Genomic DNA, 16,663 nt, shown 5'->3' on the forward strand with positions numbered 1-16,663 from the left:
TAACTTGCCGAGACACACAGACAGATAGTGACATACCAGGTGGCATTTAGTCCTCAACACTACCTCAGTGGTTCCAGTCCAGCAGGAGCAAGTAGCCAAAGAGCCAATCTGGGATCCGGAGAATCACATCCAGCGTCACTGTCCTCCAAATTGCCTCCATCACCGGTTGCCACCCGACATTATGGCCAGTGACCTGTCCGGTGCCTCCCAATGTCTCTGGGGTGCCAGTTTTTCTCACAGGCCACCGACAACAGCAGCAAGAGCCAAAGATGCCGAGCAATGGGTGTGTGACGTTCACACTAACACCAGTTCCCAATATCCTTCATTGTACTCATCACTCAGGGTAGAGGTAGCCAACGACTCCGAAAATGCAAACTCTTATTTCTTGCATTCACTGACCTAATGAAAACTTGGGTCAACTGATGCATGTAGTTGCTGACGAATGCTAACATTTTGAATAATTTTTATTTGTTAGTTTTCAAACATTATTTTCTATTTATTAAAATCAACACAAAACACACAAGAACAATAAAAAACACTAAAAGTTTATCCAAGCTTTCGATTCCATCTCGGAATCATCATCAGGGCTGGCTGAGAAACGACAAAATAGATGCGGTTGAAGTTCCGCTAGCGCTGATGGTGATTCCAAGATGGAATCGAAAGCTTGGAAAAACTTTAGAAGTGTTTTTTATTGGCTGTTTGTGTTGATTTTAACAAGTATGTTGCTGGCACGTGATGTGAGAAGTATTTTACTGTCATATTAGTCTCTAGATTTTAAAATTATTTTTATATGCTCTGACAAGATTTCAGAAGTGAAGTAGTTCTACAAAGCAGACAGCTTACTTCTTAGCATTTACACTGAGCACAACTACTAATTACAGTATAATAAGCATGTATACAGGTGTAAAGAACTCAAATGTATACAATTTGGCACAAGTTCCAATATCATTACGATTACCCACTTCTTTTTCTACATGAATCGAATTCTATACATGCTTAGAAGCACATACTGAATAGATTTTCTCATTACTTACTGTGTCTTTTGCGGATAACAAATGTTGCAGCCTACTCCTATATGCTTATGTGAGTAGGTTAGGTGGTAAGGTTTGGTACTCTTTAGCATTATAGTTATAACTAACTAACTAACTCCCTAGCCTTCTTAAAACCGAAGGTTCATGGCTGCAGCAACACAGGCCTTCCATCTTTCCCTATCTTGAGCAAGTTCTATATACTCTTTTCCATCCCTACCGATTTCCCTTAGGTCCATCTCAACGTTGTCCCTCCATCTTCGTCTTGGCCTTCCTACAGGTCTCTTACCATCAGGTTTCCCAACAAGAATCCTGTAAACTCCTCTTTCCTCTCCCATTCGTGCCACATGGCCTGCCCACCTAAGTCTTCTTGATTTAATTATTCTAATAATATCTGGACATGAATATAAATTATGTACTTCTAAATTATGTAACCTTCTCCACTCACCTGTCTCCTCATCCCTTTTAGGTCCAAAGATTTGCCTAAGGATCTTATTTTCAAATACTCTCAATTTATGTTCTTCTTTCAATATAAGGGACCAAGTTTCACATCCATATAATACTACAGGCAAAATTACGATTTTGTATATTTTAACTTTTAGTTTCTTAGATATTAAACGAGAAGACAAAAGTTTATGAAGAGAGAAGTAACATGCATTTCCTGAATGAAGTCTACTTTTTATTTCCTCTTTAATATAATTTTCATTTGTTAATATTACTCCTAAGTATTTGAATTTGGAAACTGGTTCAAACGAGTTGTTATCAATAATTAGATTTTGATTATTACCTAACACTTGGTTTCGGCCTGTAAGCATATATTTAGTTTTCTCTTTGTTAACTTCCAAACCTATCTCTTTAGCAGTTTTGAAAAATATTTTAGCATTATTCTTAATTGCATTCACATCATCCCCCAGTAAGTCTACATCATCTGCATATGCTAACAACTGAGTCACCCCATTTAATTTTAGTCCTTCTTTAGTTTCTTTTACCTTCCTTACAGCATATTCTAAGGCAAAATTAAAGAGCAATGGAGATAATGCATCTCCTTGTTTTAACCCATCATGAATTGTAAATTTGTCAGACATATTAATACCCACACGAATTTTACTTTCTGTTTCACTGGTGCATATTTTTATCATACTAACAAGCTTCTTAGGTATTCCAAACTCGACTAATATATTATATAATTTCTCTCTTTTGACCGAATCATATGATTTTTTGAAATCAATGAATAGCTGATGGACATTTTGATTATATTCCCACTTTTTTCAAGTGTCTGTCTGATGTGAAAAATTTGATCTGTAGTTGATCTGTTACGTTTAAATCCACATTGATAATCACCTACAATTTCATTAGCATATGGGGTTAGTCTTGTTAAAAGAATGTTAGATAATATTTTATATGTTGTTGAGAGTAGAGAATATTATAGTTATACTCCTACATAATTACAATGTTACTGTGCTTAAGCACATTAGGATTGTTAACATTAATTGCCTTCTTTCTTCATGTTTTTATGTTATTCCTAGAGGCATGCATTTTCCATGTTCCTGAAAGGTGAGAGGTGGATTTTGTCCCGTTTTGTCGCAAAAATGATGCAAAATGCGATACACTCTCTTAAACACAAAATTTAGTATATTTACCAACACGACACTTTTCTGAAGTTTGAATTATCCTGCAAGTTATGTAATTAACAGAAAATTTATTAATTCTTCTGTAAATATTTGAGAAGCAGAAATGGACTACTTTATACAGGAATAAACTTAATACTCTGATAACTACATAAATGTGCTATTAGAAGGGATATATTTATTTTGTGTAATAAGTGCAGTTTTTAAATCAAATTTAGGATTATAACTTTAAACACAACTTTAAAAGCAAAATGTCATTTTTATATCTGCTTTTGATCAGATTTTTCACCTCTATAACACAGAAATTTTATTTACCACTTTTGAACCTGAAATTGACTGTTTTTGTACTGAAATTTTGTTTTTATATTAACGAAAAATATGTGCCTCTAGTTATTCACATGAAAATAGTGCATTAGACAGAGGCAACTTACACATACATGTTCCTACTAGTTCACTCTAATCAACTTGCGGTTCAATTTCCCGCACAGTTTTTGTTCTCGATCGATTTCACCACCTGTCTGATAGCTTCGAGAGGCATGTACTGCCTGGTAACCTGACAAAGCTACCAGACAGGTGACGAAATCGATCATGAACAAAAGCTGCAATGAAAATTGAACCGTAAGTTGATAAGAGTGAACTACATCTCTCCGCGTAACCCCCAAATGGATACCTTTAGATACAATATATATTCGTGCTAGGTTTACTCAATTTGAAAGCATCATAAAATCATCAAACTACTGGCGCCACTTCATGCTATGTTATTTTGCATTTTTGACTCTAAGGGTCGGTTGTATAAACATCACTAACTGGAGATCAGATTTGACCAACGATCCGGGTCAACTAAATTCAAGCTTCTATCATGTTGTATAAAGCTAACTGTCGATTTGTCAATCTTAGATCAAATCCTGATCTTGGGTCAAAGAAATACGTTTGGCAAGGTGGCAAATCCAGACATGTCACTTTCGTTTTTCTTTCTTCATGGTGGTACATTTCTGAGGATTAACTTTCAGGTTCCATATTTGACACCACTTTATTAGGGAATCTAAGTTCTTTTGCAAACGTGCCATGTCATTTAAATTTGATATTTTACTGTATATTTTGCAATCATCGGCAAACAAAAGAATGTTTTTTTGATTTGATGTTGAATTACATCTGTCAGCATGTCACACGCTTTCTCCAAACTTCAACTTTCCAGAATCGTCCAGGGGATGCAATCCAGCACCAAACAGATGTCGCTCCAGGGCTTTATGTGCCAAACAAGGTGCTTGCATCCAGGGGTGGGAGGTCGTTGACTCCTCGGGTGGTCCGGGAGCCAAAATACAACATCCAGCGATTTGTGGTTCGAAGGGATAAGGTTTCTTGAAGGGGTGACGTGCACTGAAGGGAGGGAGGAAACAATGTAGTCATGGTTGCTGTTTTTCTGAGTATTGTGCAAGTTGTGCTGGTGAAGTATGAGGCCATGAATGAAGTAATCCATGAAATAGTTGTCCTGGTTGTCTTTTGCAATGCCGTGGAGTGGATAGAGAGGTTAAAGCCTCCAAAGAGAATTACATCTCCCATAGAGGATGCTGACAGCACAGAATCGTAGCAAGCCTCTAGTACTGCCAGAGGGCAAGTTTTGTGCAGTCTATAAAAACAGCCAATGAATAATTTGCTTTTTTTGGTGAGAAGCACCTCCACCCATAGAATTTCACAATCACGCTCTAGGTCACTTCGCACCACACTTTTCCACTTGCTATTCACACAAAGCATCACTCAACTGCCCCTTGATCCTGTATCCTTCATGTATATGTTGAAGTTTTGTGAAAATGGCAGTTCGCAATCAAGAACCCTGTCGTTAAGCCACGTCTCAGTAATTGCAATACCATCGTTTCATAAAATCTGCAGTCTCCATACTGCAGTCGGCGAGTTTATTTGTAATGCTCTGCACATTTTGCTAGTAAGCGTTGAATCGGGTTTCCCATCGGCATGGGGCCTGGATTCAACTTAATGTCCCCACACAACAACACAAGGAAGAGAAAGTTCAACAGCCGGTGAGGCGAGGGCTTACCTTGGCCGCTGTCCATACAACGTGTCTCCCTCAGCGAGGCTGGGAAGCGCACCGGGAAGATGCCTGCCGCTGGAAAAACAAAACTTCTCTCACTGCATTTCCATTCACTAAGGCTATTATTTTTGCCGTGGACACTGTTCAGAAGTAATGGCCTGACACTCGTGCACAGTAAAATAACAGAGAAATAAACAACGATCGTCGAAAAGCCAGTCATTTTCAGAGCGCTATCTGACAGCTTTCTACTCCTGGCAGCCACCTTAAACCTATTGAAACAACAATGGTGTTTGTCCTCTTGGGTGTAAATTATGCCCAAAACAATAATATTCGAACTAAAATATGTGTTATTTATATATCGGGAGGAGAGAAAGTTTTACCACTTAAAATGCAACGTGCTCGGTACATAAAGCAGTAGATATATACACTACAGCCAAAGTTACTTGCTCTCTTCCATTCTGCGGACAAAATTGAATTGCAATAACATTTGGCTGGATGCAGTAAAGTGAAATGGTAATATTTTTATACTCCCTCTTCATCCCAACCCAAGTTTTACAATGATATGTTACAAATGTAAGCAGGTTATATTCTCGGTTTGTATCAACACTCGATTGTTCTCAAGTTACTTTTCTCTGATCGTGCAATTAAACGATGTTACAATATGCTCCTGCAGTCATTTAAGGCAAATTTCAAGAAAAGAATACATGGTATTTCAAACAGTAAATAACAATGACACATGATATATGGAAAGAAAGAAAAATGGAAGGAATATTTATCACTGTTCACCTCGTTGTGCATGCTTCTACTTTATTATTATGGAAACAGGATTTTATGAATTGATTCTCCCGTCTTGCCGCATACGTTCACTTGCAACACAAGGAAATATTTGTTAGTACAGCCATGTTACAACAGCTGAACTACGGTCAATGTCTGCTGATCGTAGAAAAATCGCGGGTCAACTTTGATCGCAGATTGCAGGGACTTAATCTCAGTTCAACTTTTTTACAACACAAAATCAGAGTTCAGCGTGACTGCAGATCAATTTTACTGGCTAATCGAGGATCAACTGTTTTATACAATCAGGCCTAAAATGTCCATCTTCAAGACTTTCAATTAAATAGAATCGTGGTGCCACTGGACTTTTGGTGTCACCCAGTCAATTCCAAAATTTCTGTCTTCTTGAAAAACTGCTATCATATTTCAAATTCTGAAAAATTACATTCACTTGGAATTCTTCTAGGGCACTCAAGAGAATCTTCATGTGGGTTTGTTTGCTGTTGTCCAGATATCAGATATAGGATTACAAAATCACAAGACCTTTACAGGTACACACAACAGCAAAAGCAAGTAGCATGATTCCTTGAATGCACTAGGAGAAATTCTACACAGATGTAGTGGTTTTTCAAAATGTGAAAAACTTTGCAAAGAAAAGTCTGCTGATACAGGCTTAAAGACCAGGAGTTACCTTAAAAAAAGACAATTCTGTATGCTTCTAAAGCTTTTGGGGTTTGTACAGTGAGAAACCATTAGGGTTGAGTCGATATCTATGGCGATATATTGGTATCAGTAAGTATCAGATGAATTTTATTGAACGATACCGGTTGATACTTTACTGGTATATTGGTCTCTTACAGGGTTTGCAAACATGGAAATTATGCAAAATTCAAAGTTTCCGTTTATTTTGTACCCATATTGTGTGGGAAAACTGTATCTTGTGATTATATAAGAGGTCTTTTGATATTCGGATGTAATTCTTCAATAATTTGTAGCGATACTCTTGACAAATTGATGCTTGTAATTGGAATGCAATACTTACACACTAATATTAATGAATATTTTGAACAACTTTTAATTATTAGAATATTTGAAGCATAGATGAGATTCGGCAAGAGTATCAGCATTGGTGTGGGTATTGGTTCAGCCATAAAAATCATGAAATTTTAGCTTTGGGTTTCCCTATTTTGGTAATGGAAAGTACCACAAAAAAAGAATATAAGGAATTATACCACGACTGGTCAACCCACCAGATTTCTGTAAGAGAGCTCTTGTATGCACCTGTGGACGGCAAAGTGAGCAGCAATACTGTAGCATTCCATGAGGGTGGAGAGGGAGGCAAGTAAGACAGGAGGCTTCGTCACTCTCGCCATCTGATTTGTGAGTAACAGTGCAGTATGGCATTGTAATCATTAGGGGTTGGAATGTGATGAACTTAAGGGGTTGGAATGTGATGAACTTAAAAAATGTCAAAAAATTACCTTGAGAAAACTTAAAATTCTAAAAAAATGACCTAAATTATTTTTTAAATGACCTAAAAAGAATTTTCACTCTGAAAATGAAAGCTTGACTTTTTCATAAATTACAAGGAAGTAGTTGAATAATTTGAAAAAATGCTTTGATTGGTGGATTATGCTACTGAAGCATAGGGATAAAAGCAATTAAGTGCTAATGTAGTTATCCTTATTTTTACTTCAAGGTTACGTAAAATACACCATGGGGTCATTCTAGCCAAATCAAGAAGAGAGAAAAAAAAGTGTCATTTCTGACCCGAGCATCTCAGACTTTTCTGAAACTCTACTATTTGGTAGTCTTCATGAAGATATGAAATCCTGAGAAATTGTAACTTCCTGTGTGGCGTAGTTATGGAGTTTTGGGGGCTCGTAAATACAAAAAATTGTAGATTTTTAGTCTGCACCCGGGACTTGCATGGATAATTGCTCTTAGCCTAATTGATGTAGAGAGCTGGTTGTAATCTTGTTTCAAAGGACATGAATTAAGCTTTCCACTGGTGTATCACATCACTATATTTAGAATAGAATATTTTCAAGGTCATCCACTTTGACCTTTGGACCTTGAACTATTGAAGATGCATATCTGCGATTTCCTTGGAACTGCAATATATTGTTGACACAAGGTTACACTATAGCATAACTGAAATTTGGGTTATTAAAGAAAAACAATTTAATTAGTAAGTGTATTTTTTTTAGCCGGTCATTTCTAGTGGGAGTTTGCAACACTGCACTATTGCATTGCAGACTTGCTTTAGATCGACCACAAGGAAAAAAAAACCTTGGGACGAAAATTCCCCGTGCAGCTTTCCCTTCTTCCCTCCACCTCAGGCCATAAGGAAGCATGGTCCACTCCCCCCCCCCCTTCTGCCGGGTTACGGTGCACAGGAGTCGCGGGTCTGCGCAGGTTGTTTTGATCGTGGTTCCACTATAATATGCACTACTTCTGCAACTGGAAAGTTAAGAAGAATGTGTGCAGGAGTCTTGTTTGGAACAAGTGTGGTAGAATGTTGAATAGGTAGTGTGTTTAGTGTAACAGTTTTAATTTGAGCTGACTTCTTTTAAGTAAGATAGCTTGATCATCAGCATCATGGCATCATCCAGATTAGAAAGCCTTGAAGATTTTGAGATCCGTGGAAACCTTGACAGTCCATACTTTGAAATTAATAAGTATCACCCGGAAATTAACACCAAAGCAGGAACAAACAGTGGATCTCAACAGACAGATCAATACTTGAAACATAAATGAAGCCTGCAGAAGAATTTATAGAAATTCTTGTTGAAAAAATGCTCTTCTGATCGGACATTCCTTCATGCAAGCTTCATTTCAAGCATTTAAACGAAACAGTTCTTGATAGGCACTACATTGTACTTTGTGATTTTGCAAAAAATTACTCCTTTGTGTTGCAAAATGCCTCACAAGGTTTTCACTGGAATAATGGTCAAGCAACAATACATCCATTCACTATTTATTACGGACATCTAGGGATGTGGCGAAGCCGATTACAGATGTATGAAAATCAGCAGAAATTGACAAAATCCGATATTTAAACCGGTACAGATTATACTAAGAGTTTACCTTCTAATAAGTTTTATATACTGCTGGACAAAAAAAACCGGACACTTGCATTTTTTGTGATACCGCATACATTCTGATTCGAAGGCTAACTAAATTATTGGAAATATATTCAACAGAAAACAAACTTTGAGGATGTTCTACATACATTAATAAGTTAAATTAGAACAAAAACGAAAGTTACAGAAAACTACCAAACTGAGAGCGTAATTCATAAGTAATTGCAATTCAGATGTCAAATATTAAAGTGTCCGGTTTTCTTTGTCCAGCAGTATATTTAAATTTTGTAAGATTTATTGAAAATTAGGTTATCATTCTTAATCATTTGTAGGGTTTTTGTAATACAATTATTGCAAACTCTCATTCAGAGGAACAACCTACCTCAAAATCAGAAATAAAGCAGTACATTGCTGAACCAACTATTCCACGTGAGAAGTAGATTACTTCCAGAAGTGCTTCAAAAACTCGTGTTTCTGAAGTTGAATCTGCTAGCATTAAATTTACAGCATTAAGAACAGGAATTCATTTTGCATTTCAAAGAACTACTTGTGTACTAATGTTAAATCTCTTGAGAATCTATGTTCTTCATAAAGGTTCACATAACCATTTTTTTTAGATGAAATGTACATTTGCATCTCTTGAGAATATATATGTATATTCATATGATATACAATAGAAATGTACATAGCAAATTTATCTTTGTCATGCTGAAACTAACATCCCACTTCTATTGAATAATCTTATGTATCGGAATCTGTTAAATATCGGCATCGGTATCGGTTCCAAAACTTATCAGTGAGTACATCGGCATCGGTAAATTTTCAGCTTCGTCACATCCCTATGGACATCCCAATACTTAGACAGTCATAACTGAAAATTTGGTTGCCATATCAGATAGCATGATAGAAAGTACTTATTACATTTTTGAAGGATAAATTTGGTTCTGACAACCTGGCCAAGATATTTTGCTTTTCTGATGGAGCAGCAGAACACTACAAAAATTGCAAAAAACTTCATCAATGTTGCCTACCATGAGGATGACTTTTCTGTACCAGCGAATGGCATTTATTTTTCACAGCACATGAAAAAAGCCCATGTGATGAACTTGGTGGAACGTTAAAAAGACTTGTAACAAGAGCAAGTTTGCAAAGGCCATATATTGACCAGATAATGACTACAAGACAATTATATGATTAGGCAGTGCCGAATATAAAAAAAATATGAATTTCACATATGTCACACATGTAGAATATGAAACTGAAGCATCAATGTTCTGTGACCGATTTTCTAAAGTTAATTCCATTCCAGAAATCCAAAAGGTTCATGCAGTATTTCCTTTTACAAAAGATGTCATACATATGAAACGTTATTCTGCATGTGATGAATTTATAGAACATCGTTTCATAATATGTTCAAATGCCTTAGAATTTACAGATATTACTGGGTATTTTAATTGTGTATATATAACAACTGGTGGCTAGTGTGTGTTCAGAACGTGTCTGAAGACACGGGTGATTTACAAATTAACTTTCTTCAACCTCATGGACCATCAGGATCATTTTTATGTCTACATTTGGTCCAACTGGACATTTGTTGCGTCCCAATGTGCAATGTTCTAACAAAAGTGGACCCTTCCACTGCTACAGGAAGAACGTACACTTTAACAACGTTGCAAACTACCATTGGAAAGGACCGGCTGAAAAAAATACACTTACTAATTAAATTGTTTTTCATTAATTATCCCATAATCGTTCCAACTTCAACTTCAGTTATGCTATAGTGTAACCTTGTGTTAACAATATATTGCAGTTCCAAGGAAATCACAGATATACTTCTTCAAAAGTTCAAGGTCCAAAGGTCAAAGTGGATGACCTTGAAAAGATTTTATTCTAAATATAGTGATGTGATACACTGTTGGAAAGCTTATTTCATGTCCTTTCTAACAAGACTACAACCAGCTCTCTACGTCAATTAGGCTAAGAGCAATTATCCACGAAAGTCTCGGGTGTGGACTAAAAATCAACATTTTTTTTTATATTTTCGAGCCCCAAAAACTCCATAACTACGCCACACAGGAAAGTTACAATTTCTCAGCATTCCATATCTTCATGAAGACTACCAAATAGTAGAGTTTCAGAAAATTCTGAGATGGTCGGGTTGCGGACTCTGTTGATTTGGCATGGAATGACTCACCGCAAGGTTTTTCTGTATACTAAGTCAGTCATCTTGTGTTTTGCATATATCAGATTATATTTCTTTTAAATATTGTGACTAATTTTACTTTAAAACCACAGATTAAAGTGATAATAGAGGCCACCAAGGGAGCTCAAAGTAGGCTATATACAAAGTATTTTGCTGGAGGAAAAATAAATTTACCACAATGACCGTATTTTCGATTAATGTCAAACTTGCTAAAAGAATCATGTCAGGAAATTTAAATACATATGTAAGTTATGCTAGCAAATGCATTTAAAAATTCACGAAACAACAAGGGGAGGAGTAACAAAGCCTCAAAAGTTAAGAAAAATGCAATAAAAATGGGAAAATATACTGAAAAATGATCTAAAAGCCAAAAAAGGCCGAAAAATGCAAAATGAAAATAAGACGATTTCTCTAAAAACTTCCCGAGCCCTAGTAATCACGTAACGAGAAACAGGGTGACTTAAAATCACATCATTTTTCACTCCTTAATCCAAGCAGCCCCAAAACTCCTGCTCTGCTGCTTACTGGCCCTGAGGTACAGTGTGCAGATGGAAAGTTTGCACCAGATGGAGCACTCGCTGCAATTGGTCCAAGCCTGAATTATACAAACTAGATATCTTTATCTTATACTGCAACTATAAATTTCTACACACGCTCCAGCAGTTAATAAGCATTGTAAGCAAATAAGCACTATATGGATCTTGTATTTCAACCATTCTTACCTCCAATTTTCCTGTGTTAAGCGGTGATTACTTTGTTTGTGAATACCGCCATTTCTATGTCCATTAGATTTGTTACCACTGAAATGCATTAAGAGAAATTTGCAGTTTTCACTGGTCAAATTTATTATCAAACTACACAGCAGGAAATATTTGCAAGTTTTTATCTTCAGTTTAGTATCTTCACTTTTAGGTTACTGAGAAGATGATATGAATAATGGTTACATAAAATATATAAAAGAAGGTACACAATGAAAGATGATGCCTGGTTGGAACTTGAAACACAAACCTTTGGAGAATGGAACAGCAGAAGGACAAGCGTTCTCCTAAAAGATGACTCAGTCTTGTAGGCAGTCTTCCATATTGTGGAAGACTTAACCACCTACCCTGTCAAAATTTTTCACAAAGGTGCGAATTATTGTAATTTTGACTTGAAATTTATACTCCCCCCCCAATCCAAATGGAAAATTCTACATGAACCCTTGGATCTAAATGTGGTTGCAAACCTTCATATATTGTTGTAATTTTTTTATTATTACTATTTATTATTTGCTGCCTCTAGGGTAATCTCAAAGAGCATGTTTCGGAAGTATTGAAATAATAGCTTGCTGGGAGAGTCACTAATTAATTGTGTGTGTCAGTGCATACTTGCAAATATAATATATATTCTTTAAAAAGGGTAAATTATATGTCCTTTAGTGCTTGGTTTTGATTTGATTTATTTTACTTTGTGAAGATGAGGATGAATGAAGATAAGATGAAATACATAGGTAGATGAAGGGACAATCACAAATAACATATGGACAGCACACAAGTTCCATAGAGGATTACACTGAGGAACAATGAAATTTGCCGCAACCGGAAAACAACCTATTTCTACGTCTTTTGACTTGCTGAACACGAAAATTATGTTCTTTTTTTTCTCCACCACGTCTAGTTTTTGAAATAACACAAAATTGAAGTAAATGTGACAAAGCTTTTTTTTCGCCATATGATATACAGGGATTCTTCAAGAGAACATGTGTGGCTGTTTTTCATGCGTAATATGAAGAAACCATTGTAACGACACCAAAAAGAGCAAACATTGTTGTTTACTTTTTACCAGATAAGATAAGAGTAGAGAAAAGTCTGTTAAAGAGGTAAGGTGACTTACTTATTGTACTGTGTCTTTATCAGTTGCGTTCTGTTCGCTGGAAGTGTAGGTTGTGTGTCAGGTTGTGTGTTTCATTGTAATTGTTTTGTGTGGTATTTGAAAATAGTGCAGTGTAAATTCACCCAATCTCAATTACACCAATAGTGAAGAAAGCTTACGAGCTATATTTCGGATGCAAAATCGGAGACCAAGATAAAGGGTGGGCTCCTCATGTCTGTTGCTGTAGATGCTCGCGATATTTACGAGAGTGGTTACATGGTACCCATCTATCCATGCCCTTTGCTGTTCCCATGGTATGGCGCGAACCTCGAGATCTTATCACCCAGCCAGAATTAAATGATTTAGTACGCGATTTGACCTTACAAAGAAAGAAGCGGAACTGCTGGGTTCAAGACTGCAAGGATGGAACCTGCTGGAACCAGGGACAAGTATTACATTCAGAAAACGTCAACTAAAATTTTCTTCCTTTTTTTCTATGAAGGGTACCTGGTATACTGCAAGAGTTGGGAGAAAACTATAACTCAAGACGAATGGAGGTTGTTCATCGATGCGTCAAAAATTAGCTTGAAGGTGGTCCTTCTGCATAATGAAAATGAGAAACCTTCAGTGCCAGTTGCTCATGCGAGTGAAATGAAGGAAACTATGAAAACATTGCTTTGATTCTCACAAGTGTTAGCTACGACAAACACCAGTGGAAAATCTGTGCTGATCTGAAGGTACTGGGAATTCTTTTGGGGATGCAATCAGGTTTCACGAAATTCTGTTGTTTCCTCTGTCTATGGGACAGCAGAGCAAAGGACATGCATTACAAAACTAAATACTGGCCTCACAGAGAGTGTTACACACCTGGAGGAAAAAGTGTCACTCACAAACATCTTCTCGACGCCAACAATGTGTTACTCCCCCCCACTGCACATCAAGTTAGGGTTAATGAAGAACTTTGTGAAGACCATGAACAAAGTAGGAAAAGGTACTTACGAAGCAAATTTCCTGGTGTAAGCGATGCTAAAATAAAAGAAGGGATTTTTGTTGGACCTCAAATCTGGGAGGTAATGAACAATCCCAATTTTAAATGTGAGAAAGCAGCATAGGGTGTGTGTCGCAATTTCCTTGGCAGCCATAGGGCTCACAATTACTCTGAACTTGTAGAACGTATGCTGGCAACATACAAAGAAATGGGATGCAATATGTCTATCAAGATACACTTTCTCTGTTCCCATTTAGACATTTTCCTCTCTAATCTTGGTGCAGTGAGTGATGAGCAGGGCTAGCTCTTTCACCAACAAATCACAGAAAAGGAAACACGTTATCAAGGCAGATGGTCTCCCAGTTTACTAGCGGATTACTGCTGTAACAGTCTCTGATGTTCAACACGCCTGGTACAAGCGGAAATCATACAGGGATATGTTTTGAACGTGCGTTACTTTTACTGTTTACTTTGATATTTACTATTTTACTGCAACTGCAAATTTTAGTGCATGTCATAACTACATCATTTACAATCATATTTGGTATTCTATGAACCCAATGTATTACTAAAATTCACATTTCACATTAAGGTTTGGAGCAAAATGCTATATTTTACCTACCCTTCTTTTAATGTGCGGTGAACATTTTTCAAAATGGTTTCTGCCAGAAATGGTACGTGATAGAGCATTTTAGTTATGATTTTTGAAATCAGCGCACCCGATTTATTAAAGATCACCTATTTTCATTCAGCGGCAAAACAAAAAGTTTAAATTTGTTCCTCAGTGTTATTAGGGTCATGGGTCCATATGCCAGAGCCTCATTCATACCCTGGAAACCTAACAACCTAAGCTCTCAGCCACTGAATTAGATGTACGTTATTTTTAAGCATGATACTCACTGCAAACAACTAACAAGAACATTTGTATTAAATATATATTTTTTTTTAATTTAATATTTAACATCATTATTCCTGAAAGAGATTATCATTCACATTACATAACCATAAATATAGCTTCCAATATGTACAAATTAAGCACGATATAATTTTTTTTAAAAATACGATCAGCATGGTATAACTTACGGAATAATGTTTTTGGCTACAGCTTGCATGATGAAGAGAGCTGCATCGCTGGAATCCCACGTCGCTTGAGGACTCTGGAGGTGGAGAAACATTTGCCGGAAGCAATTTGAGGATCCAACAATGAATACAACATCTTTGATCAGTTCTGAAACTTTCACCCTGAAGTCAGCAAAATCATCTCCGTCTTCTAGCAAACCTTCCTGTAGAAGACAACCTCTATTACGGATCAGCCTCTCTTTTCACACATGAATATATATTTTTTTTAAAACTTCATACAGGGGAGGGGGATTGCATGGGACCTGAAGAATCTGAATGGCTCATCTACCGTATTTACTCATGTATAATGTGCACTTTTCTTCCAAAATTTTATTACCCCAAAAACTGTGGTGCATATTATGCACAGAATAATTCAGACAGCCAACATTAAAACCACGCATGTTCTTACTATGTCACTGCATATAACATGTACATATCAACAGGCGCAAATACAAATTACCAAGTTGGATTTCTTTAGTAGTAGTAATATTTTTTTTAAGAAACGCTTAAAGTGAAATGGCCATTTCCTATGGTTTTCACTCTTTTGTGACACCGAGAAAAGCTGCGCCGTGCTGTTCTAACAGAATTCGAGCACACACCTCCCATAACACGGGATGTGTATGCTGATATTCTCATGTTGGTCCACATAGCAACAGGTGACTCGTTGAATAGGTATGATGTCATTCACTCTTGATTAGCATAGTAACAGCTATATGACCTACAACTAAGAAAGCCATTTCTAAAATCTGAATTGGACTGTACATTATATACGAGATATAATTGATTGTTGCTTTTACCCATCAAAAACCAGGGTGCACATTATATACACGTATGTGCATTATACACGTGTAAATACAGTACTTCCTTAACCCCTTGTTTTCTTTTTTTATCTAGTAAAATTCTGCACATAGAGTTGCAAGAGTTTGCTGAATTTTAGTATATATCCATTGCTGATCCACATATATTTTCAAGTCTTGAGTGCCTGTATATCTCAGGAACAAGAATCTTTGGGCTGCACATACAGGCTCGGATAATTATGCATTTTGCATATTGCATATGCAAATGCATATTTAAGGTTTTTAACTAAAAATGCATATTTCATATGCAGGTGCATATTTGTATGAAAATAAGTTGTTGATGTGCATATTTTTGTACCCACAACCAACACCGAGCATATACTGTATTTATTTTTCATCTCCTTGCTTCTCTTCTCTTTTCTTTATCTTTTCTGTCATTCTTCTTTCCTTTTTCCTGGATTGTATGAAATGTGGCAAGTACGTCATTCTCACCTCAGCAATCAACTAACCTGGCAACACCACATCAAATGGACAACGTGTGGATGATCTGGAACTTGATGTGTCTGATTTTGTTGCCCTAAAATACAACCCACTTGTATCTTGCGAAGTGGAACGTGTGTCTCTGAATATAAGACTATTCTAGCTGAAAACAGGAGTTTCAAGTTCGAAAATTTGAGACATGTTGTTATCAAATGCAATCATAATCTTGATCTGTAGTGTATTGTGTTTCATCTAACGAAGAACCATATTAATTGAAAAAAATCTGTGTAGGGAATGAGCATTCAGAATAATGCCTATTCATTGCCTGGCATGTAATCTTTCATAGTTTCTAATATACAGCATTTATAAATTAAACAGGTTTTTAACGTGCATATTTAAGTGCATATTTTACACTTTTTTAGTGCATATTTTGCATTTTTTAGCGGATAACTATCCGAGCCCTACTTATGACCCATTGCAAAGATCTTTCCACCCATCTGCCTTCGAACTGAAGCCATTGTTGAACTTCTCCCACAATCATAAACATGCTGACGTGGTAATCATAAAGAGAGATGTAAGTTTTAGGCTTTCAGAAAGCAAGAAACCAGTGCTCTTCATTGATGCAAATGTGAGAATGAAGTACCACCTTTAAAAATGATGAAATG

General features: G+C 36.5%; 1 protein-coding gene across 6 annotated transcripts in view; it reads right to left on the reverse strand.

The window, feature by feature from the left end:
* Positions 1 to 16,663, reverse strand: part of Tnpo-SR (transportin 3) — a 100,134-nt gene that overhangs the window by 39,330 nt on the left and 44,141 nt on the right. For 2 of the 6 annotated variants that reach the window (XM_083125035.1, XM_083125036.1), the window contains exons 8-10: positions 14,686 to 14,885; positions 11,486 to 11,563; positions 4,707 to 4,775 (exon numbers count right to left, since the gene is read on the reverse strand). In XM_083125035.1, the coding sequence (XP_082981161.1) occupies positions 4,707 to 4,775; positions 11,486 to 11,563; positions 14,686 to 14,885 (347 nt within the window). The remainder of the gene's footprint in view (positions 1 to 4,706; positions 4,776 to 11,485; positions 11,564 to 14,685; positions 14,886 to 16,663) is intronic. The other 4 variants (XM_083125041.1, XM_083125042.1, XM_083125040.1 and 1 more) reach the window with 3 other exon arrangements.

Source organism: Lepisma saccharinum, chromosome 7 (genome assembly GCF_977018435.1).
Source record: "Lepisma saccharinum chromosome 7, izLepSacc3.1, whole genome shotgun sequence".
Classification (NCBI taxonomy): Eukaryota; Metazoa; Arthropoda; class Insecta; order Zygentoma; family Lepismatidae; genus Lepisma; species Lepisma saccharinum.